The sequence below is a fragment of the Papio anubis genome, chromosome 5 (genome assembly GCF_008728515.1).
Source record: "Papio anubis isolate 15944 chromosome 5, Panubis1.0, whole genome shotgun sequence".
NCBI classification, from domain to species: domain Eukaryota; kingdom Metazoa; phylum Chordata; class Mammalia; order Primates; family Cercopithecidae; genus Papio; species Papio anubis.
The window spans coordinates 159,935,061-159,960,700 of NC_044980.1; the positions used below are offsets into that span (position 1 = coordinate 159,935,061).

At 39.0% G+C, this 25,640-nt stretch overlaps 1 protein-coding gene across 4 annotated transcripts in view; it reads left to right on the forward strand.

Annotated features, from left to right (window-relative positions):
- TENM2 (teneurin transmembrane protein 2) overlaps positions 1–25,640 on the forward strand; it is a 1,283,414-nt gene that overhangs the window by 306,547 nt on the left and 951,227 nt on the right. For all 4 annotated transcript variants that reach the window (XM_003900492.5, XM_021940242.2, XM_021940246.2 and 1 more), the window contains one exon: positions 652–951. In XM_003900492.5, coding sequence (XP_003900541.5) covers positions 726–951 — 226 coding nt within the window. In that variant the 5' untranslated portion in view covers positions 652–725. The remainder of the gene's footprint in view (positions 1–651; positions 952–25,640) is intronic.

A 25,640-nucleotide genomic window follows, 5' to 3' on the forward strand; every position in this document is an offset into this window, starting at 1 on the left:
CAGATCTGCAAAGGAGGAAAAACTGGGAGTTTGCCAAAAGCTCGTTGAAGAAATTGGAGAAAGATTGTTTGCATGTCGAGAACAACTTTTATTCTTATTCTCCAGACATAGCTAGGAAATGTTATGTTAGTTGCATGGAACTTGGTATCACTACAAAGTATTAATAGCACATATTTATGTCTTATGCTCAAATCTGCTGCTGTACCTTTCTTTGCCTTTTTTTATTTTGGGGGGTCAGTGGGGATGGCGGGGTGGTATTTGTTTTCTACCCAAGCCTTCTCTAGCATAGAGAGAATGTAATTAAAGAAGGATAAAATCAATTTGGCTTTGAATTGCTTCATAGTAAGATCTTGCATTAGAGTGACAAACTCATCATGTCATCTGTGCATACATAAAAAATCAAAAGATGAGTATTTGTTGTTACTATTTTTTCCAAATCTATTAAATTAAACAGCAAGAAAATTAATTTACTATATCAAGTTCTTCTATTTAGGTTGATTGTTTAGTTTACATTAAACTTTTGCAAAAGAGATTGCGCAGGGTTGACCAAGTCTGCATTTTCACGTTTTCGTCTGAGTCAGAGCATGAATCAGAACTGAAGGCAACATTTCTTGTAATCACAGTCTTGGTTTTTTTCTTCTATGTTTTTAGGTGGCAAAGTGACAAGTGCCAAAACTCAGGCCTGACTTTTCTGAAAACATCAGCATTCTACCATATCTGGAATAATGGATGTAAAGGACCGGCGACACCGCTCTTTGACCAGAGGACGCTGTGGCAAAGAGTGTCGTTACACAAGCTCCTCTCTCGACAGTGAGGACTGCCGCGTGCCCACACAGAAATCCTACAGCTCCAGTGAGACTCTGAAGGCCTATGATCATGACAGCAGGATGCACTATGGAAACCGAGTCACAGACCTCGTCCACCGGGAGTCAGATGAGTTTCCTAGACAAGGTTTGTCTTCCCCGGCTGATTTGCTCTCAACTGTGTAACTTACTTGATTTGCATGGTTGGTGGCTACTTTTGGAGATTCACCATGGTGGGTTTTGACAGATGTACCCTACAGCAGAACCTTGGTTCCATAAAGGATATTCCTAACACCGTGGTGAATCTCTATCCTGAAAAACCTAAGATTATCTGTGGTTTTTCAAAACTATTCTCCTCATAGTCCACTTACAAGCCTCAAATTTCTATTCCTTTTCGCGTTGGGTTTCTCACTTAGATTCTCCTTGAACAAATGGTGTATCTTGGTTAAAACATCTTTGAAATAGTGTATAATAATACACTCTTTTCCTTCAACTAAAATATGATGTTAATTCTGAGTTATACGTTTCTCTTTTTGTGTTTCAGAGCATAGGTGGCCACATGTATGTTATTTTCCAATTCCACTGATGTAATTATCCCTCCTACTTTCCCCAAGCCTTAATTTTCCTTTTCTTATACTGTTTTGATTTCTTTTGGGAGGAGAATATTTTTCTCCCAAGCACTAACAGTTGGCATTCTCTTCATGTCCAATATTTATGAAGAGTTCTGTTATCACTTCTCCCGGGTTGCTGTAAATGCATCATCAACACGTAGACTAAAGCAAAGCAGTGCTGAGAGGTGGTGTGACAAAGCTCACTCTCTAGCTCCATGTCTTACTAGTACCAGCCTCGCCGTGTGTGCAATTTACATTGATGGCTCAGCAAAATTACAAGCAAAGGCACAGAACTCTACCGAATGCCTCGGGAAGGGTCACTCTGCCAGCACCAAAGGGCTAAGCCCTGCTCTGCTAGGTTATTGCATCATTTGTTTTATAACACTGATTCTTTATTTCTTGTTCCATGTCCTTGGGAGTAAATGTGGCAATGGGTTTAATTTCTAATGAAATAACTTAGCTTGGAATTCTAGTCCTGGTTTCTCAGCTTCCTTAAACTACTTTTCCTATTTTTTACTTATTACAAAACGTGCACGTGTGTGTGTGTGCGCGCGTGTGTGTATTATTAATTAGCACTATGCCCACGGTTTATAAATCTACAATCCAGAGGTTGTTCTAGATAACATCTTTTTATACACTCTTGGTTTAGCCTAGCTCCAGCTTTTATATTTAACAGAGGACTGAAAAAATAAATCAACAGAGAAACTGTTAGAATTGTGTTTCCATTGCCTTTATAACTCTTGCAGGATACAATTTTTATTTAATCTTCCTTCTTATTTTCTGAGTTATCTTCATGTAAATGAAGCACATGCTGATCCTCCTCCATGAGAAAATGGGGGCAGAGGATGCTTGAAAATTGCTCCGGATCAAATGCCTTTGATCTGTAACTTCAACAAGTGTTTTTGCTTTGTTAAGCTCTCACCGTTCCTGAAATTGCAGGTAGTGACAATTGGAAAAAAAAAAATATGAAGAATCATGGCTTAATGAACTGAGAGAGAGCTTACATTTCCAATATAATAAAATTGGGACACCTCTGTGTTGTTTCCCAGAGCTGCACTAACACGAAACTCAAATATTTTGAAAGGTGATGCACGTTCAACGTGGTTGAAAGCCTTTCATTTTCTGCTGGAGATTTTGTCTCATTTATGTTGTTGCTGCATACGTTTTTGTGTCTCAGAATTCTGTACTGAAATGTTCACTCTTCTTCCTGAGTCTTATTAAAGGTGCATCCTGGCTTCTGGATCATTGTGCACTGAGAGGTAGCTTCCAGGTTATTGCTGAATTGTGGATCGGCCTATCACCTTTTCCATTATTAATATTTACATAAAATAAAACCAAGGACTGGGATTTTATTGTCAAATATACCTTTATGCTTCCTGTTTAGTCTTGTTCCCCTCCATTGATAATAATAGAGGTTGCTTGGCCATATCAAACTCAGAGCTTTGCAATTAACAATTCACACATGCCGCATGTTGTTATTGAGCCCATATTTGTTTGTGTAATGTGTTTGCATGAATTAAAAACTGTGCAGGCCAAAAGTAGAAATAAAAAGCATCAGAAGGTATTTGCATATGCAAGTGCAATTCCTTCTGAAGACGTCTATGAATTTATGCATGAAAATGTAGTCAGAGTCTGAGTGGATCTACTTTGATGGGTTCTAAAATTGAACTCTGCAGGAAGTAAATAAGCACATATTTAAGGAGAGAAGGAACAGGAGATACAATCTGGCAAGCAGTACATTCAACTTGAAACTTAGCCACTACAGAGAGGGTTAAAATAAATTTTACACTCAGTAATAACAATAATTTTTTTTAAATGTCATGCATTTCCCATTTTATTTTCTTATTCATGAAATCAAAGAGCTGGATCATCTCCGTACTTATTAGCCTAGAGGTACATTAAGAAGGATCATAGTGGGATCATCTCCTGCAGTATTCTTATTTAAAACCCAAGACACTGATCATAAAACAAACACACTTCTCACATACAACCAAGTTTTGCAAACACAGTTGGATGACTCTACAGATGCTCAGCGTGGAAAAGAATTGCCAGCCAGCGAAAGTGATGCAGGCCCAGAGTCAGACCTTGTCCAGTTACCCCACCTGGCCCGCTCAAGTATCAAATGCAAGAACCTGCCATCTCCCAGCAGGAGAAATGAGCCAGGTGTTCCCATGAGAAGCTTACGGAAGCTCCGGTCAAATTGTGCTCATCTTTGCTTGCTTTCAACACAGACTCCTCCTCTGCCTTCTTCTATTGTGGCTTCTTCTCTTGAGTATGCAAATCACCTGTCTGGTCTCTATTATGCTGGATCCTCCTGGTGTGAAGGAAGAAAATTGCTGACCTTCGGTCTGTGGCCACCGGAGTAATTAGTAATTAGTAAATGACTAATCCTGCACTAAATAGCATCCTAGTGGTCTGAGAGCTAATGCATCTGACAAAAGTGAGCAGTGGTCTGATCCCTGGTCAGACCCAGCCCTAGTCCCACCTGTGAAATAGATGCCACTTTTAATAATGAAGGTCGGCCAAGTTCCCAGGCAGTTTGTACAAGCTTGTCTTTTTTTTGTTTTGTTTTGGACCCCAGAGGTAGGGTGAAGAGCAATGTGATATACAAGACGTTCTCCTGGGGCTTAGGAGTCTAGAGTTGGACGTAAATTCTGCTTTTGCATGTGTATGTGCCTGGGACTGTGCTCTGCATTCTGTGTTTCACAAGGATTACTACATGGTTTTCAGGTATATTAAACAAACAACAATAATAACTATGACAAAAGAACAATGGCAAACATTTGTTGAGTATTCTGTGTCTGGAGCCAATCTAAGCATTTTGCTTGCCTTAACTCAGTTAATGCTCACAATAACTTTGCGAGGTGGGTACTATCACTCCCTTATTTACTTATTAGGAAACTGAGTCAGAGAGAGATTAAATAAGTCATCCAAAGTTGAAAACATGGAAAGAGCTGGAGATAGGCTTCAAACCTAAGGGACTGGATTCAAGAACTATGTTTTAAACCAATGTGTTTCATCACCTCCCAAATAAATAAGTAAAGAAACAAAAACATAATTAAATCCTTGGTCAAAGGTGGGAAAGAGTCTATGAAATACACTTTCTAAGGCTTTCAAGAATCCATACCTTTACATCTTTCTTAATAATACAGGAACTGTAGTTAATGGTATTGATTGAACATATAATATTCACCACCAGCTCCCAGCCCTGCTGATGTAATTCCTGTTCTCATCCATTCACCTCCATCGCACAATCATTCCTGACTCTCCAGAAGCATTCCTGCCTATAATACCTCTCTACCAACCACCACTGTAGGAAAAAGTTTCGACTGCAGGGATGTGTACTGGGCTGTCAGCACTGATTCTATGTCCTCCCTTATGGTCATTACGTTTTTGTACAACCTGTCCACCTGGAACACTAACCAAGAAAGGTGTCACTATCTAAATGATATTGCTCAGGTAAGCAGAACTGACTCTTTTCTGTGCTAACCAAGGCCCAGTGGGCCAGCGAGTTCAGCCAGGCCTCTTATTCCTCAAAAAGTGCTTCTTTCCAGTTAGCAGTTCAAGTCTCTTGAGAGGGGGCCAAGATTGAATTCTTTCTCTGTACCTCAGGCTGGCTGTCTAGGTCAAGGTCAAAGAAAAAGTTGGGGGAAGATTGAATTTTTGAAAGTATGCTTGCATCAGTTCTCTCATTCAGTTAGAGCAAAGAAATAAATCCTACCAACTCTTTGATGTGCTTTAAAAAGCACATAAACAAACACACACACACACGTACACATTTTAGGCTAGGTTTGGTTTTGGTTCTCCATAAATTAGTTCTTGCTCTTATGATCTTTAAAATCATTTGCACAATAACTTTTGCTCTGTATAATTTGGCATAATATACATTTAAACAGTGTTAATGAGCTGAAAACTCATGAACCACTAGTAAGCTAGAGTACTACCTGCACTGATTCAATTAATTTATATAATAATTGTGGGAATACTCTGGAAATCTGTAAACATTTCTATCTATACCATTGTCTTAAAATAGTCATTTTTCCACTCTACCTAAATAATGGTTAAAAGGTTCTAGTTTGAAAACCTCAGCACTTTAATTTACCTACAAAGAATACCTTGTAGATGTTAGTACATTTCAAGAGTTTGTGTGGTCAATATTTTGAAGGCTGAAATGTACCTTGAGAAGATTGCTTTCCATTTATCTTCCCACTTCTAGATAGGATTACTTTTCATAACTCAACTAAGAATAACACAGCGCTTTCTAGTCTTTGGTTGTATTTTTTTTTAATCCTTAGAAAAAGAGAGTCTACAACCTTTCAATTTTATCTTCTTGCTGGTTAACTTGAATCCTTGTTGTTTTATATGGGAGGCATATGGGAAAAGAGTAATGAATGAAGACTCTGGAGTTCAACTTTGTCCATATCCCAGTGCTGATGGGTACCATCAGTGTGATCTTGACCAAATTCTAGAACATCGACTGAGTCTCATTTTCTCCGTCTGTAAAAACTCTACCATATAGAGTAATTGGGTTCATTTCTCACAGTTATGTATTTATTATGATCTGGACATTATCTTTCTTTTAATAAGTGCTAGTAATTATCATTATAGTTATTGTCATTTTAACCCTACCACCAGCAAAAGTAGAGATCACTTGCTCTCCAACCCTAATAATATTTTGGTGCAACAGAAATTTTTCTTTCTTCTTGATTTGTTTCCTGTGAGTTGCAAAAATTCTGACATTTTCAAACTCAGAACTTCTTTTTTTCCAGCTTGTTGATAGACTGTGTCTGACTCTCTATCCACCATACATTTTGTTCCCAAAGATGAACATAACTCATACGTTATTTTCTTATTTTTAGACAGGAATGAAAGATACTATCTAACAACTGTCAACTGATGCCAACGCACTGTAAGAGAGTTGCTAGTCAGACAATTTTACAAGTTAAAAAAAAAAATAGATTGGAAAACCTGCTCTAAGGTAGTGTCATAGGATTCAAACACTTTTTTTGGGTGTGCATTTTATGGCATGTAAATGCACACATATTTCAGAAATGAGTTTAATTAAGAGTAGACTTAATCCATACAAATGCTGGATAAAATTAATCTGTTTTCATCACTTTATGTGCAATAATTTGGAATCTATGTCAGAGAGTCAATGTTGCAGATTTTCATTTGTTGATACTACCCTTCTAGGAATATGTCTATATTTTTCAATAACTTTAGCCATTTGGCAACTATCTTCATGTTTGCGCAATTGTTATCCTCCCAGTAATTATCTATTGTCAATTCTGCATTCAACTTTGTATCCAGCTTTCTTTGAATTACCTTCCTTTTCCTGCTCTTGTTGGAAATTCCCCAGAGTTTCACCCTAATCCTATACTATTCTTCTCCATGGCACTTTCTTTAGAACACTCTTATTCATAGGACTCTTCAGTGGTCACTACTTCTACTTCTAAAGACTTTTTCATTTGCAAATGATAGTATTCCAGTTCAAATTAGCTTACTTGAAAGGATAATGTTTTGGCTGACATCACCAGATAATCTAAGAACGCATCTGCCCTCACACTTGTCATCTCTCACAAGATTCTCATTCTCATATATTGGCTTTATTCTTCGGAGAGATCTCTTTGAAGAAGTCTGCTGATCACCCCCACTCTCACATTCTCTCATTTGGTAACATCACTGGAAAGAGTCCCGTGTTTATATATATGTTTGGGGTTTATTTTGCTATTTTCAGCAGAATATTCTCCACGTAGATACTCAGGCTGGCCTGGCATGGGACACGTGCTGATAATACCTATATCTACCATTTTATGGCTGTAGCTGGCCACATCTTGGACGTAGGTTTATCCTGTGCTTCAAGGTAGCTTACAGTGAGTGCCTCCTAAACCTGATGGAATGAACTCCACATAGGAAAGAAAGACTCTCATCGCTAAAGTAGACCACAAACACTAACTGGCCCAATAGCAAATGTTCCTAATGCTAGTGAGATTGAAGTTTAAGGCTCCCCTTCGGTGGTCTTTCTAAGTTGTATTGGTCCATTCTCATGCTGCTAATTAAGACAAACCTGAGACTGGGTAATTTATAAGGAAAAAGGGGTTAAATGGACTTACAGTTCCACATGGCCGGGAGGCCTCACAATCATGGTGGAAAGTGAAGGAGGAGCAAAGGCACATCTTACATGGCAACAGGCAAGAGCACGTGTGCAGAGGAACTGCCCTTTATAAAACCGTCAAACCTCATGAGACTTATTCACTATCATGAGAACAGCACAGGAAAAACTTACCCCTATGACTCAATTACATCCCACCAGGTCCCTTCCATCACACATGGGGATTATGGGAGCTACAATTCAAGATGAGATTTGAGTGGGGACACAGCCAAACCATATTATAAGCTTCACATCCACTTTGCTACTGGACCTTGGAATATTTTATCTTTACATATCCAAGTAGCAAATTTAATTGTCTTTCCTTCAAAATTTGTTTCCGTTTTTCATTTCTCAGCTTTGGGGAATGGTATCACAGCCTTGCATTTTAGATAAAGTCTTCCAAACCTCTTTTTTCTTGATTCTTTATATTGATGCTTGTCAAATCACACCTATTATTCCTGCTTCATTTATATCAGTTCCAAGTTTCTTATTCTGTGGGCAGTTTCCAACATTTCAACACTGGACAATTGCTTCAGCACTTCAATTGCCTCTTTCCCTAATTTTTTCTTCTGGCACGTTTTCCATATCTTGGATGGTTTTGAGTTTTTAAAACACGGCCTTATTTTTTCCACTTCCCTCAAATTGATTCAGAAATATTTCAGGGGTTCCTAAAAGGCAACTGTAAGTTCCTAAAAGGCAACTGCCTTTACAACAATAAAAAACAGGTAAACATGGTTTCTAACCTCACACAGCTTGGCAGTTTTAAAATGGTAAGATATAATTGATATGTAACTAAGTACCATATTAAAAAAACACTACCAAAGGGAAAATATTGGATGGTTTTGCAGAGACCTCTAACCCAGTTTTGTGTGACCAGAATGGCATCCCAGAAATTGGGGACCTTCTTGCATATGTTTGAGGGATGGGGAGGAGGTCAGACAATCAAAGAGGCAAGACAGTGTTCAGGCAAGAGTTATGGCATGTGAAAAGGTCCAGAGGTGACCACAGTTAGTTGTTCCAAGGATGTCAAAGAAGTGTAGGTTGGATGAGCTAGAGTGCCAGAGAGAAACAGTCATGAAGACATTTCAGGGAGACAATACTGGTTTCAGCTCATAGAGAGAGGCAAGGTGGTCAGTCACAGGTTGTGTCTTCATCTAAGCAAGGGAGCCTGGTGGCCTGAACTAAGGTAGCAGAGATTGTTTGAGAAATGTTGAAATAAAAAGATTGTTGGCTTTTTTAGACAGAATTTTGCTCTTGTTGCCCAGGCTGGAGTGCAAAGGCACAGTCGCCTCCTGGGTTCAAGTGATTCTCCTGCCTCAGCCTCCCAAGTAGCTGGGATTACAGGGATGCGCCACTACACCTGGCTAAAATTTTTTTTTTTTTTTTTTTTTGTATTTTTAGTAGAGACAGGGTCTCTCCGTGTTGGTCCAGTTGGTCTTGAACTCTTGACCATAGGTGATCCACCCACCTTGGCTTCCCAAAGTGCTGGGATTACAGGCATGAGCCATTGTACCTGGCCTCTGACTGTTGGCTTTTTAGGATACCTTAAAAGCAGAGGCAGATATACTGTTCTGAGACTCCTGGGCATTGACTGCTTTTTTCTCCCGCAAAGAGAATATTGCCTTTCTGATGCTGAGTTTACTTAAAGAGCCAGGAAAGGTCAATGCTTGTAAATAACCCCTTAAGTGGAAGTACATAGATTGTTAGTTCAAGTTCTTCTGGAATGTGGGACATAAACCTAAGTACAAAAATATAGTGTTGCAATAAGAATTTGGATTTTTTTTTTTTTAATTTGTTAGATTCCTGCCTATGCAAAGGGTAGCACCAGCTACAGAGCACTCCATATGGATCCCAGGCAAGGAAAAATAGAGAAGAGATTATGCTGCATCTGCCCTTTCTCTGTGTGGACCATGATACCATTGTTTATTCTCTATCATGGACTAAATAAATCAGAGACTAAGTAGATGTGAGTTCTGTGTGTGTGTGTGTGTGTGTTCAACTGAGTGTATGTTTTATCCCTGCCAATTGGTAACTTTATTTGCAAAGCTGAGTATGTTTAGAAGATAGAACCAATACTTTCTGGCAACTGATGGGGCAAGCAGGCTAAAAAAAAAGAAAGTCAAGGACATCCCTGAAGTTTCTGGTTATGGCAACTGACCACCAATCACCAGGGCTTGAGACAGAGGATGGCCTGGTTTGTGGGTTAAGATAGGATAGGTAACTGTCAACCTTTTGAATTGGAGGTATCCTGTAGGCTCTCCATGTGCAGATGTCTAATAGGCAGTGGCTGTTCAGTCTTGAAATTCTGGAGAGAGGCTTGAGCTGGATAAAGATTTAGGAGTTGACAGCTAATAATTTCATGGGACTTGGTATGATCATCTGCGAAAAAAAAAATGTACAAGGAAGAGAAATAAGAAGCTCACATGACAATGCAGGTAATTAAGGAATAGGAAGAGGAAGAAAATCCTGTGAAAAGATTGTGGGAAAAAAAAGAACACCTTACTTTCCTTTACATGTGATATTCACTCAGTGCAAACTTGACCTGTCATTACACAGTGCGAGTTTTATTCCCCATCCCACCACTCAGAGTTGACCTCCTTTTTGTCCCGTAAATCAGAGGCCACAAAGTTAATGTATAGGACATATTTGGCCCCTAGATAGGTTTCATTTGGCCTGTGGGTTTCTTTAGAATTTTGAATCAAGTGCCTGTCTATTGACATTTCAGTTTGTTACAGGTCCCGTTTCTGCCTTCTGTCTTATACCAGTCCTATTCCTCTCAGGCCTTTATTTTATATGCCAAACCTCTGAAAGCTCTCACAACTGCAAAAATATCATGGATCTTCTTATGTCTATTTTTTTCTTGTGGAATACCTCTCTCCTATTCCAAACCTATTCATCCCGCAGGCTGTGACCTGCGGTCCACCTCTTTGGTGAAGCTTTCTGCCCTCTGAATTTTTATAGCCCTTAATGAGTTGTTATTGTTGTTATTATTCTCTTGATGAGTGACTCAGCATACATAGCACATGGATTCTATGACTCCTATGAATAGGGAGATAAACAAAGAGCTTTGCAGTTTTGTGCTCTGACTCATAGATGCAACTACCAGAGAATTTGTTCTTTTTAGTGGCTTGTTTCCTGTTCTAATGAGAAAAATGGAAAGCACAGCTCAGAAACAGACTTCACTTAGAAAATGTGGATGGTATGTCTGTCCAGCATGACCATTTCAAATCTCACTTTTTGAAATGCCAACTTGCAAGTTTTCTGCCATTTACTCTGACACTACCATGTTGAGTTGCACTAACAGTTCCTTTTTCTGATTATTGGTGATGCAACATTATCAGCTTTTCTTGGCTGGTGCCACATGTTGCAATTGTGTCTCTGCAGCTGTCTACTCTGCGGTATGTATAGGAGGTCTTTGGTGCGCATGTGCTCTGTGCAGGGATGCCGTTCTGACCAGAACCTTTGGGAAAACTGCAAGGTGAGAGATGGAAGAATTGCCAGGATCAGACTTACCACGCTTTACAGTCTGCGTCCACGAGTGGCGCTGCCCCACCCACTGATGAATCATCACACTGATATTATCAAAGGAGACATTACATTTTCAATGTCATGTTTTAGGTTTATAATTTAATTTTCAGCTCTGGCAATTCCAGAAGCATCCCTAGGGACATATGAAGAGGAGGGGGCTAGTGTGTACTCAAAATGAATACATGTTCATTTCTTGAGCACCTTAATTGGCATGCACATCTCACAAGCTCCCTTTTTCTCTGCTGCAACCACTCTCTCACACTACCAAGTTACTCAATATTCCTCCTGCACTGACTGCCTTCCTTTCCACTCAACCTCAAGTCAGATGTACTTTAGTAATAAATCTCTGCTGGGAGTGATCAGAACAAATACTGAGTGTGCACCACAATATTAAAAATAAGTGTAATATAGACTTATTTAATAAGGTCCAACAGACTTTTATAACATTTGGAATATTTTACCAAAGTTACTATCAGCATTATGTTTAATGCATTTTCTCCAAGACAGAAAAATCTTTTCAAGAATGAGGGGGGAAAAGAAAAAAAACACAAAACACAGAGAAAAGTCAGATGGGCTCTGATGCATTCTCACTCAACTAAATCTGTGATTCTCCTTCCTTTCCCAGATCTTTTTCTTTGGCCAGACCCACAAAATGTGAAGCCTCTTTGTGTTCACCCTGATTTATGAATAGTCGGCACTGGGCAATTGCGGTCCCAGTGGGATACATTTCAGTTTAAAAATAGTCTGAAGCACTTTCTTTCAAATTCCCACATGTCCACTGCCACCTCATAATATGTGCTTCTCCTTCTGTCCTTGTGCAGTTAAGGTCTAATCCATGTATGGGGAATGAAAGCACTGACGTTATTTGTAGCACTTTGAACCAAAATGGTGAATTTATTTAGAGAGTAGTTCCAGTGGGTTAAATTAGTTTCTATGGACCTATTGGCTGCAGCTGGAACATTGATGGAAGGGAGGCATACCACTTCAATGTCCTCGAAATAAATAAATAAATAAATAAAATAAAAACAAATAAATAAAGATCCAGTCAACTGCAAGATAAGTATCCATAGGCCAAACAAATCCCTCTCAAAATGACTGCAAATTCAGGTGACACCAACAGCTGTCAAAAGACCCCTGTTTTCCTGGCAGCCTTGGGTTCAAATTCTTCCTAGTTCACGGTGACATTTCATTCAATGCTTGCACTCTGACTCCATTTGTCTGCCCTGCAAAAGCTCTGCACAGAGCTGACCCAGTTAACACTTTCTGCTTCACAAACCCAGAGACTGAACAGCAGGGAGGCTACAGCAAAGTGCTGAGTTGTCCTAGCTGAGTGGTAAGGGGACAATGACTGTGGCCACAGGCCATGCCATTTTTGTTTCTAGACCAGTGGTGACTCATTGGACTCTCCTGGGCAGTTTTGAAAAGTCTGCACGTCCTAGTGTCACCCAAGACTAATTAAATCCCAAACTGTAGCAGGGAGGACCCAGGCATCAGCATTTTTTAAAACCATATCTTTATATAAATAAAATGTCTCGAGGGATTTGAGTGTAAAAGGACACACTCTATAGAATATAATATTTCTTTGGTAACTGATGACATTTCAAGCTTACAGGACCTCATACTTAGCATAGTGACTTAGAATCTCACTTTTCACTCAGAAGCTCATACTAGAGTCTTCTGATCCTTCAAGGGTTTGGGTTAATAAATGCAATGTAACCGAAGCTCATTATGCAGTGTTTCTAAACCACTGTGGAGTAACCATTTGCTGGTATATTAGGCATTGCAGGCCCTTGGTGCCATAGTCCACCTCCTTGTTTCTGAGTCAGAAGAAGCAGGTGGACTGATTCTTCTGGCACCCCTGCCTCTCAGCCCACATTATGTCAAACATTAAAAATGAGGTTTTAATTGAGTACCCGGCTTGGAATGTAACAGGTAACAATTGATTATGTTAATTGATCCAACATCTTCAAAATCAAAGCAGTCGTGATGAATTTGGACCTACCATTGGAAGAAAATGATCAAGTTACATTTGTGTTGAAAGATGAAGTCAGTAGGGAAAGATTGTGTTCAAATGGTGGGTCTCTATCTCCTTCTCAATGTGAATATGTATCAAGACTATGAATAGCTAAATAAAGGTGAAAAGTCCCCTACTCACAAGGACCAGGCAGTTAAGATAAATGGGTGAAGAAGGCTAGTTTGTCAACTGTGCATCATGGTGGGGACTGTTCTGATTTGAAGTTTGTATGGCCAGGCGATGTCTCTCAGGGCTGGCAGGTTGGTGCTTCCAGGGAATTCAGGTCTAGAGTTGTTAGATCTCCCAGTTCCTCAAGAAAATTGAGCAGTCTGGATTTATTTTTATATAAAATCCCCTGATTTAAAATGGTTCTGTAATGGTCACTTGTGGAACAGTTTAAATAGGCTTTTTGCACAACATCCTGGCCGCAGATTTTTCTGACAATAAAGTGCTAAATGCCCTTGAGGAGCAGGACAATTACACATACGCAACCCACGAAGTGCAGGAAGTTAGCAGCTGTGGGATTTCCTTGAATGATGGGTTCAGAAGCCAGAAGATAAGAAGCTGTTGATAAATGCTTCTTCCCCTCATGCTGAGACGCACAGCCTAAGGCTCCCGGGAAGGTCCACCACCATCGTGATCAGGCACCCACAGCAGCAGTGGCTGACTCTATAACTCATCCTTGTGTTGGCTTCCCTTTCCTTGTCTCTGCCACTGTTCCTTACTCTTGCTCTTTTGAATCACTTCCCCAGTCAATTCCTTGTTCACAGCCTCAGTCTCAGCCTCTGCTTTCAGTACAAATTGGGTTAAGACGTTTGGCAGCTAATTCATTTTAAAAGTCACTGTGTAGACCAAAAGAAGACTATCTATAGGGCAGGCGTGTAGTGCAGGACTTCTTGGGAGACTGTAGATTTAAAAAGAAGGCACTGAGCTTGAGTTACAGATGTGATTTGGTACTTAGTAAATATTTGTAACTTATTTTATTTGTTTTCCATAAGAAACTGTGTGATTTTTTTCTTTGTTTATTTGATGGTTTGTTTCATTTTTTAAAAGAATTTTAGTAAACGTTTCATTTTAGGATAGTTTTGGATTTACATGACAGTTGCAAAAATATTATGGAGTATCCTGGTTGAATTTTTTGTTGCCGTTGTTGTTTGGAGTACATGGGAGTTTTCTAAACACATGCTTAGCAAACCTGATATTGTTTTTCCCTCTTCAGAGCTGTCACTTCAGATTTCAGAAAGTGCGAATAGGAAGTCATAAACATACCCTGTAAATTCCTTGAAAGACAGTGCCTCACTCATGTTTCCATCTCCCTTAGAACCAGCCATATTGCCATGTACGTGACATTTAATAAATAGTTGTTGAACAGGGGATCCTATCAAGCACGAGCATGGAGAGGGGTCATTGCCGGTCTCAAAGCCCTTCCCTGCACTGCCCCTGACCACCGTGGCTCTTTTCCTCCTCTCCAAAAGGCAACCTTTTGCCCTGTGCTATTTCTGTTCTACCAGGATAGACTGGGAAGGACTTTGGATATTGGAAGACAAGGTTTTTCATTCAGGTTTGCCTGAATCTCCCACTCTCTCATGTATGAGTAAGTGATCTTTGTTGCCAAACAAAGCCAGAGCTGCAACATGGCTGTCTGGACACCGTGAGAGCTTTCTAGGACAAACCTGTGCACTGCATGTCACAGTGTATTTTTAGCCAATCCCTGATTAAAAGCTGACAAGCATTTTGTTTCTCTTCTAGATCCTATAAGCACCCACCTTGCATATTTACTCAGTGGCTAACAAAAACAGTAATAATAACACATGCTATAGTTTCAGCCTCAGATTTTAGAACGTCTTTACAAGGTCTTTTTATCAACCAGACAGCTTGCTTAAAAAAACAGGAAATACAGAAATAATATCATGCGAACAAGTTACTTTTGTTCAATCTCAGTTTACATCTCAAGAGGATGATTACTCATAGAACTTTAAATGTGGTAACTTGATACTGTAAGCTATTTGTTTTCCATCCTTCACAGAATTGGAAGCATTCAGCATTCTATGGTAGGGGTTCGGCACATTTTATACATGGACTGTGTCAGGGATGAAATGAACGGAAGGCATCTTCTTTCACAGAGGTTTTGTTTTGTTAATGATAACAGTAACACCCTGCATTGAGTACGTCATTGGGTGCCAGGGATCCTCCAATGCACCTCACAGGTATTCAGTCAATAATATCCCCATTTTAAAAATGGAAAAACTGAGGTTGAGAGATTATGATCATCAGAGCTAAGGGGACAGTGGGAATTTGTGGAGGATGTTTAGTTCCAGAGCAATATAATATAATTTACATTATTGAAGAAGTTGCTGGCTTCTCAGTGGAAAACAAATGCAAAGATGGTAAGCGCGGAAACTGGGACAACAAAAGCTACCTGGGGTTGCTTAAGGGGAACCAGCATCCCAGTTCCTAGAGGAAGTGTTGGTGTGTCTGACAGAAGTTTGGAGACTCTGAGTGCGTTCAAACACTAACGGCAGTAGTCTATTCCTTATATTCAATTCGGTGAGAATTATAGATACAAGCAATGATTATTTTGTGGAGCACAATGAAAGCACGTTTCAATCAGATCGTGGCCCTTTTCCATAAGTCTTGCTTTCTGGAGCAGAGCAGTGGGTTCAACCCTGTTGTACTTTATCTCAGACCAGGTGGTCTTCTCTAGCTTCTATCAACTTGCCTGAGACACACGGTAAGTACTGGCTTCTTGCCCCTCAGTCATCCTTAGGGGACAATGATTTGCTTCTTGGCTTTTGAAAGGTGATTTAATTCAGGCGTAACATAGCCCCTTTTCTGTAAGAGGAAAGAATCTTAAAAAAAGAAAAAAAAAAAAAAAAAAAAACTAGAAAATCCTCTGTTGTCCACAAACCCACACATCCCTGGTTGTACGGAACATCACAGTTTCTTGTTCACAGGTAGCTTTAACAGATAGATGCGGGGATGCCAGCTAAGCCAAGTGATGAGAAAACAAAACAAAACAGTGGATAAGGGCTCATCATTAAAATCAACTATTTGTATCATTTATATAGCTCCCAGACCAATTATTCTGGGAACTGTGTCTTTCTGGAATTTTCTGTCACCATCATTCATTTTCCCAATTCTGTAACACCATAATACCCTCTTTCTCTTGTCTAACACAGACACAGAAGAGTTGTAGCAATAATGTTAATGACTGAACAGTATTTACTGAATATTAACTGTATGCCTCACTGTTCCTTGTAAAGTTACATGAAAATCATCACAATGCTTAAGGACAACCAAAGTCTAGAGAGATTAGTTTCTTGACTAAGGGCAGGTAGCTTGTACAAAAGGGCTGGAAAGAGAATCAGACCCAAGCTATCGGACTCCAGTGGCTGGTGATAGAAGGTGCAAGAAAGTGTCTGTTGACTGACTATGTGAAAACCATACTTCCCGCAACACTCGCCAGAGGGAAGAAATCAAATCCATATGTCGAGATGGTCTGGACAGGCAGGCTGCTGGAAGGCAGAGTATCATTACAGCTATTAAGACAATGCAGAGGGCTATTTTGGTGCTCAGATCTGTGCAGCCAGATGGAAATCGTAGTTCAAGCTTAGTGTTGTCAGACAGCAGAGGCTGTGGGCAAAGGGGAAGGCACGGGTGAGCGATTTTTGACTGTTTATCTCTAATGTGTGTGGCCAGTGTCACTCCCATCTTTGATGGCTGTGATTTATTCTATTATACTGTCAGGATTAAAACACCTTAGCAGGAGAAAAATAAAGGGAGGGATATAAATGGTGTGTCATTGATGTGACAGATGCAATTTCTCTGGAAACCATAGAGGATGAGGGTATGGAAACTCTCAAAAATGCCATGACCATAGAATATCAGAACCGAACAAACCTTTAGGGACCATCTGTTTCAAGCCACTCATTTGAGAGATGAGGAAACTAAGACTCAGAAAGCTTATGTGGTGACCAAAGTAACACAAGCTCCTAAAGTTAGAGCAAGAACCCTAGCTCCCACCGCCCAGTTCAGTATTCATCCAGCAACTTCACCTGCTGGTGAGGTCCAGTGTTCCTTCCCCTCAATTCAGAGTTGAGATTCACATTAAGTAAAAAAAGAAAAATCTGTTTTTATTTTAGCAAGAGTAAAGAAAAGTAGAAAGCACAAGCTGGAAATTCTCTCCTTTGCTCTCCAGTATCCATACAATGTTAACACTGAGACTGTGGTCCTTGGCTCTCTTTGCTGTTGCTATCTTTTGCGGCTAGCTCCTTTCCCTTCTCTGAACAAAAGGAGACCCTTGTCACCTCCTCACCCTTGTTAAGTGATGGGGTGGGTCATTCTCTGCCTGTTGCAGCTTTCAGCTCCTTCCTGCGTCCTCACCCATCCTTGCCTAGACCTCTTCATCCACTGTCTCTCTCCTGCTCTTTCCTGTGTGAATAGAGAGAAAGGATCAGAGTAAGTCAAAGTCCTGTCCTGCCAAGGAACCCAGGCACCCGTCTCTCCACCTCATGCCTCCTTCCTCACTCATTCCTCTGCACCAATCTTTCAGCAATTCAGATTTTCTGAAATCCTTAAAATCAGTAGAAAAGCACAGATTCTGAAGCAGGATGACCTAGCTTTAAGCCTAATCCTGATCACGGTGAGCCATGCAACATGGGACAAGTCTGAGACAAGTCTCCCTGGGCCAGAGTCATCTTCTGTACAATTGGTATCCTAGATAAAGTTCCTACACCCAGTATTATTCTAGGGGTGACGTTCATTGAGGACAAAATACTTTGTAAAGAGTGTTTATTAGCACCAAATTGTTACTGTGAGTGAAATGCCTAAATTACTTTGTAAACTCCTCAGCCCTATTAGAAAATCGTCTTGTGCTCAGACTTGATCATGCATTGACAGGGACTTCCTGTGAGATGTGCTGTCTCAGCCCAGGAGACTGAATCCAGCAGCCTCCAAGAGTGCTATGTTCCCCCCAGGCCACGCTGCCCATCAGAGACAGTCTGTGTTCACCCAGAAACAGGGCCAACATCTTTCCAGCTCTGAATTCTGCTTATCACTTGGCTGGATGCGGCGTTGCTTGTGGCCCAAATCTCACAATGTTCCTCATGTAAGTATGCTGTCAGGCTCTGCCCATGGTGTTCTCTCTCTAAGAAATGAAGTCTGCCAAGGAGATTAAGCTCAGAATTGAGAGCACAGTGTTTTCATTTCTCTAGTTTCTAACTTGAAGCCACACAGGGAAACCATTTTGGGAGTGAAGGGGTGGAAGGATCAAAGCCCAACCTTGACACTTAATAAAAGTATCACTAGAATTGCCTGGAGTTCTGAATTACTGAATTTTGTAGGGACTTAAATCTTTGTCTATATTGTGTGTGTTTGTGGGGGTGGGGGTGGGGGTTAAGTTATAAAAAACCCCCCCAAAAAAAACAAATCACAAATCACCTTCCTATAGAATGATCCTTGTGTCCTCTAGGAAGTCTCCTATTTTGTATCCCTACACTGAAGCAGGTAAGTTTGCTATGGATCTGATACCAGAAAGAAGAAAGGAAAGAACAAAGATGGCCGCTCTACCTTTCTCTGACCCCACTGGGTTGATACTACAGATGGTCCCTGATTTACAATTCTCCACTTCACTATGATGCAAAAGTGATATGCATTCAGCACTCTTCTGACTTAGGATGGGATTAAGTCCGGATAAACTTGTTGTAAATTGAGAATATCGTAAGTCGAAAATGCACTTTTGACTTAACCATATTTTCAACATATGATGGGTTTATTCGTAAGTCAAGGAACATCTATAGAATAGGCACAATCTCTCCCAGAGCTCAAACCAAGATGAACCCCTCAGAAAAACGAACATTTGCAAACAGTTGGAAAAACCTCTGCTATGTGTTTTATCCTCACCCCTTTCAAACCTTAGGGCTATGGAAAGGCTTTAGAACCTCAAATCCAGGCTATGACTTTAAGCTGCAGGAGATCACTCTGTCAACAAACACTTAACCTAAGGTTCATGTTGTCCCTAGTTTTGTTTGAGACCTGGGGATACAGATGCTGAGAAGGTAGTCCGTGCTCTCAGGAAACCCACAAGCTACTCCAGGAGAGGCTAAAAGAGTCTTATAATGCTAATACCATAGAGAAATGACCTGGTAGACAAACCACGGTATTACGGGAGCAGAAGCCAAGGCTTCCCGGAGACCCTTGTAGGAGAGATTTTGTGCTGCGAGTCAGAGTTGAGTTTGCTGAAGGTTTCCTGAGATCCATTTAGGTTTGCTCTAGTGTGAACTAGATTACTAAAATAGACAGAGAAAATAGCATCCTGATATTTAAATATATGATTACCCTTTCTTTATAAGTACTTAGCTGGAAGTGTCTTCGGATGAATACTAAAGCGCGTATCTGTGAATGTAGACCATATTGGAAACAGATTTACTGTCCCAAAGCGTAGTGCTTACTCAGCCATCTGATGAGATGTGAGCACTGAGCAGTTTGAGAGGGATGCGTAGAGCTGTTTTATTACAAGATGCTGTTATGAGTTATAGCAGCTTTCCTTATGCTCTACGGCTGTCGCCAAACAAGTTACATGAATATAAGCAGTTTTATTTGCAATTTTTTGCTTACATTTTCTTAGCGTATTCGGATTATAGCTTCTCACAGCTCCACTCATGCTCCTGTGGCTGTCCCAGTATATTGCTTTATTCAGAGCCAAAAGGAGCCTTTAAAAATATTTGTAGAAAGTCCTCCTTAGAGTATGCAGTGCTAGTGTTTATTGATGCTGTCACCTGGCACTTGTTTTTGTTTTTGTTTAAAAAAAAGAAAAAAAGAAAGAAAAAAAAAAAAAGAGGCATCTTCACTCTTGGATATAATGTGTTTCTTTCAGAGAAAACTTAATAAGTACATGAATTTGCCTTTCGTTTGATGCAGTTGCAGTAACTCCTGTGTAGGAGGTTTTGTATTTCAGGAAAACAAAACAAAACAAAACAAAACAAAAACAAAAAATGAAAAACAACAAACAGAGTTTTGAATTTCAGTTGATCAGCATTGAACCTGAAACAACTAAAATAAGAGAGAATTAATTTTGTCTGAGAGATATACACCAGGCTCAGTTGTTACACACAAGTTACAGGCTGGAAAATTAGTGTCGTTGATTTCCCTGGAATGTGTGAAAGTGAATCAGAGAAATTGATGACGTTAATAAAAATGATAATAACAGTAAATTAGTTTATACTAAATGTAAATAATTGTTATGCTGGGACCTAAATGAATCTGCAACAGCTAGGGACTTAGTATGAACACAGTTTATTCTTATTTTATTAAGCATCCTCTAAATCGAAATATTGTTATTAATAATTAAAATAAATATTTACAATGCTCAGTATTCAGAGCCTGCCCTCATCTCACCATTTATTTTGGGAAAATAGCATGTTCTTTAGCACTTGGCTTGGTCCAGGGCTTAGGGGACACTGGACATTTGAACACGACTGCATAACCAAGCTTCACTGAGGAGTAGGGACAGGTGCCAGGTGGGGTTTTAGGTAATTTGAAGGATTAGTCTTTAAACAGTCTTTTAAATTACTTTGCGTTGTAGTCTTTTTTTTCTGATTATAAAAATAATTCACATCCATTTTAAAGAATTTGGAAATAATAAGTATATAAAGAAGAAAATTAAAATAGCCTATCATTTTACTGCTGAATAGCAATTGTTTTTATCATTTTGGCATATTTATTTCCCAGTCTTTGAGTTGTTTGTGTGTATGTGGAATGTATTTTCAAAATTGGAATTATATGTGCTATTTATATATTACTCTGTTCATTTTACTTTTGTCATGAATGCTTTCCTTTCCTTAAATTGTTCTTCTGAAATATGATTTCTTTAACAATGATGTGGCATTGTCATATAGATATATCACACTGTACTTTCCATCTAATCATTTTCCCAATAGAATTTTAGTTTTCGTGCATTTTTCTTTATTATAATACTTCTGTGAACATCATTTTACATAAATCTTTGTGTATGTCACTCATTTCTTCAGAATAAATTTGTATTTAAAATTATGCTAATGTAGAGGTAATAAAAGAACGAGTAGGCCAGGTTTTGATATAGGTACAAATGTTTGGGGCATGCATCTAAAATCAAAAATGCTTCTTAACACAAATTTTAAATTTTACTTACAAATCATATTCTAAATTTTTCAGCCACATATGCAACAATCCCTTTATATCATATTCTGAAATGCATCATTCTGTTGTAATGATATTTTGTTAAACAAATTTTAAATCGTGTGAATGTAGAGATCTTATGTCATTTTATCTGGAGCCTAGTTAAGGGGGAATTTTTTAAGGTCATATGACTATCCTTTAAACCTCAATTTCTTTGCAATAGCATCATGATGACTACATCCTAGGAAATCTGGAGTTGAAAGCATAATTATGGGCTTAATTGTTTTCCCTTGACCATATGCATATATTGTTGTATACATATACATTTGTGCATAAATACACACGTTAAATATATATATTACATAAATTGCATGTAACATATTACACATATTAAGCACAATGAAACATGTATTTATATATTTGTGTTCATGAACATACACAACATCATAATTTTAAACATATATTTTCTAAAGAGTTTGTGCATACAGTCACAAGATTTGACGCATGTGATGTGTTTTAATCAGGTGACCTTTAGAACAATAAATACAATGCTATATATATATAGCAATCTGGTCTACTGTTAGTCTCCACTTGCCCCCGCTGTAAAATATTGCTGAGAGTTTATGTCAAAAGGAGCTCTAGCATCATGGTCCAAAGCAGACATTCCCCGAACAAAAAAAAAAAACGGAGTCAAAAGACACAGACAGGACTTCCTTTTCTGTCTCATTTTTGATATATCTGTGGGAAGCTTTCCGCCTATACAACAAATCATTCCTAGGGAGGGCTGCATCACGATACGAGAAACGAACAAAAAAAGAAATGATTTCTGATTCCCATGGGAAAAATTGGTCTTATGTGAAAATTAAACTCAGTGTGTTATAACATTTGCTACATAAACCTGAACAAAAGAAAAAAAAAAAAAACTTGTGAGAAGATGCTTTTTCTCTCCACAGTTATCTTTCATAACTATCTCTTTAGTTTCTGTGATGCTGCCCAAATTCTTTGGTCTACACTGCAGTGTTCTCAGAGGGTTCAGCACGTGCTCTTCCAGACCAGACCCTGGTAAAGCAGAATCAAGCGACAGGATAGCCCTGCCCTCATACAACCTTGACCTTGACTCTTTTTTTTTCTTCTTCTTTTTTTTTTTTTTTTTTTTTAATGGAGTCTCCTTCTGTCACCCAGGCTGGAGTGCTATGGCCTGATCTCAGCTCACTGCAACCTCCGCCTCCCTGGGTTCAAGCAATTCTCCCACCTCAGCTTCCCAAGTAGCCGAGATTACAGGCACCCACCACCACTCCTGGCTAATTTTTGTATTTTTAGTAGAGATGGGGTTTTGACATGTTGGCCAGGCTGGCCTCAAACTCCTGACTTCAAGTGATGCATCCTCCTCAGCCTCTCAAAGTGCTAGGATTACCAGTGTGAGCCACCGCACCCAACCTGGCCTTGACGCTTGACTCAGTTTTCTCTGCTCTGGGCATCTATGTTCTTCCGACCACGATGCAAGAATTCCAGGGCTGTCCAATCTTTTGGCTTCCTTGGGCCATATTGGAAGAAAAAGAATTGTCTTGGAGCATACATAAAATACATGAATACAGGCCAGGAGTGGTGGCTCACGCCTGTAATCCCAGCACTTTGGGAGGCCGAGTCAGGTGAATCACGAGGTCAGGAGTTCGAGACCAGCCTGACCAAATTTGTGAAATCCCTTATCTACTAAAAATACAAATATTAGCTGGGTGTGGTGGCAGGTGCCTGTAATCCCAGTTACTCAGGAGGCTGAGGCAGGAGAATCATTTGAACCTGGGAGACGGAGGTTGCAGTGAACCAAGATGGTGCCACTGCACTCCAGCCTGGCGAGAGGGAGACGCCGTCTAAAACAAACAGAAAACAAACAAACAACAACAACAACAAACACAAACACTAACAATAGCTGATGAGGTAAATTTTTTAAAAATTACAAAAAAATCTCATAATGTTTTAAGAAAGTTTATAAATTTGTGTTCGGCTGCATTAAAAACCGTCCTGGGCTGCATGCAGCCCAGGCCATGGGTTGGATAAGCTTGCTCTAAGCAATGCTTTACAGCAAGGACAAGTGGAGACCAACAGTAGATCAAATGTCTATATGGACTACAGCGTTTATTATTAAGTCTCTGACACCAATGTACTTCACTTGGCCAGTAACTTATCCACCGTAAGCCTCCATTTTCTCCCCTAAAATGAGATCAAAAGAGGCATAAATGATTGCCCTTCTCCCATGATTTGCTCTATCTCTGCCTCTATGTAGACTCAGTTCTTGCTCTTCGACTGACTTGGTAGATCCTTGAATATACATAGTCGGTTTAATTCCAAATAATTAGTACTAAAGTAGGAAAATTCTGGTGAGAGACAACGGCAACTACGTTTAAAGGTACAAATATAGGTGAATCCCATTTGGAGTAAAGAACCTCCAGATGTCCTCAAAATAAGTATCCTTTCTCCTCCACCTATTCCCTGTCCCGAGTCTCATTTTCATGGTCAACAAGACCCTCTACCAGATCACGTCATCCCCCACCCCTGATACAAGAGGATAATGTTTATAAATATTGAATGACTGACGTGTCCTCTCAGCGTTGCCATATACAGTGGCAAATAATGTTGGAAGGAAAGCTGGAATTTTGGAAAGGATTCATATGGATATTAATTATACAAGTGTGGGCTCCAAAATCTCTTTGGTTAGGTTTTTCCCACCTGCACTCCTAAAGAACTGAATGTTTGTTCTTCTATTATGCTTATCAGTAAATTCTTAATTTTGTTAAAGAAAAAAACAAATCCAGGGCAAGTGCTTACATTATCACCATCATCTGCTTGAAGCCTGAATTTCATTAAGTAGATTGTTAATAAAATGAGGAATGATATATCACAACTGCAATGCTGTGTCTCCCAAAGTTAATGAAGAGTTATAATTTTCTAGACGACAAATTAAAAGGCTGTTAAAATAGTTGGTAAGACTGTCAACAGATTTAGCAACATTCCAATTAAAAACAGGGCATTAAAGAGAATTAAAATCTTGAATTTGGAGAAATGAGAAAATATGCTTAATATGTGATTTAATGTAATTAAAAGCCCTGGAACTTTATATAAGATGAGATGGATGTTGTTTTAAAGATATCGTGACACATTTTTTCAAAAATGGGACATCACCATCTAATACAATTTCACAGACTTGATGAACAATTTGTTTGCCATTAAAATTATATTTTTGAATGTATAAGTAACATTAAAGCAATAACATTTTAATATATATATTATAAGATATGATATGTATAGCCTTAATATATATTAATGATATACACATTTACCTATCACCCTTTTCTAACAAATCAATAGCTTTCTTTTTTTCATTTTCACTGATGTACTTATCTATCTGGATACATTTTTATACAAAAAAATAGATTTGTATGCAGAAGTTACACTTTTGCCTGCTTTTTTCAATTATACCTCAGTCTTACATATCTTAAATGTTTTCCTCTTTAATCACTAAACACCATTATTTGAATTGATGTGCTACATTTTACTTAACCATTCCTTTTTTGGTTAAATAGTTAGGTCCTTTCCACTTTTTACTATAATAAATAACATTCAATAAACATTTTCATATACATTTAGAGTAAGTTTCTGGAAATTAAATTACTAGATCAAAAAGTATTAATGCATTTGTGGTTGTTTCAACATTATCAAACTGTGTATCAAACGACTTTTATCATTTTACACCAGTAATTTAACTACAGTTGTAATTCAATGACAAGGTGGATAGGATTCGAAGGCATCATTATTTTATAATTTTTGCAAAATTAGTAGGTAAGTTGGTACCATATGGTTGTTAACTTATTTTTAACCAATCTGCTCCAAGAATTTCACAGACAATTAGATAACATGACCATTTTCTCTATTAATTTCATTTTCTATATGTTATTGTTTGACAAGTGTAATATGCTTGGTGCCCCACATATGATGCCATAATTTTCTTTTAGCAGATTTTGGAGGTATTCACAGCATTGAGATTAAGCATCACTCAAACAAAGATACCCATGGAATGAATAGGCTCCTGTTGCCAGAAACAATATTTAACAAAGTAAAACAAAGTGTTCAGAGACATATTATAGAGTCAATAACAGGTATACTGAGGATGATTTTTTTCAAGGGTGCTAAACTTGAAAATTGACCCTTTTTATGACTATTTCAGGAGCTAGAGAATCCCTCCTATTCCTAAAACAAAGGTGAAGGAGAAACAGGGAAAGACAGAGACCTCCAACAAACAGAATGAATAGCTGGAGTGGACGGGCTGTCTCTGGGAGTGGGCATTCTATAGAATGCAAGCAGTGGGGATAAACAAACGCTTTTTA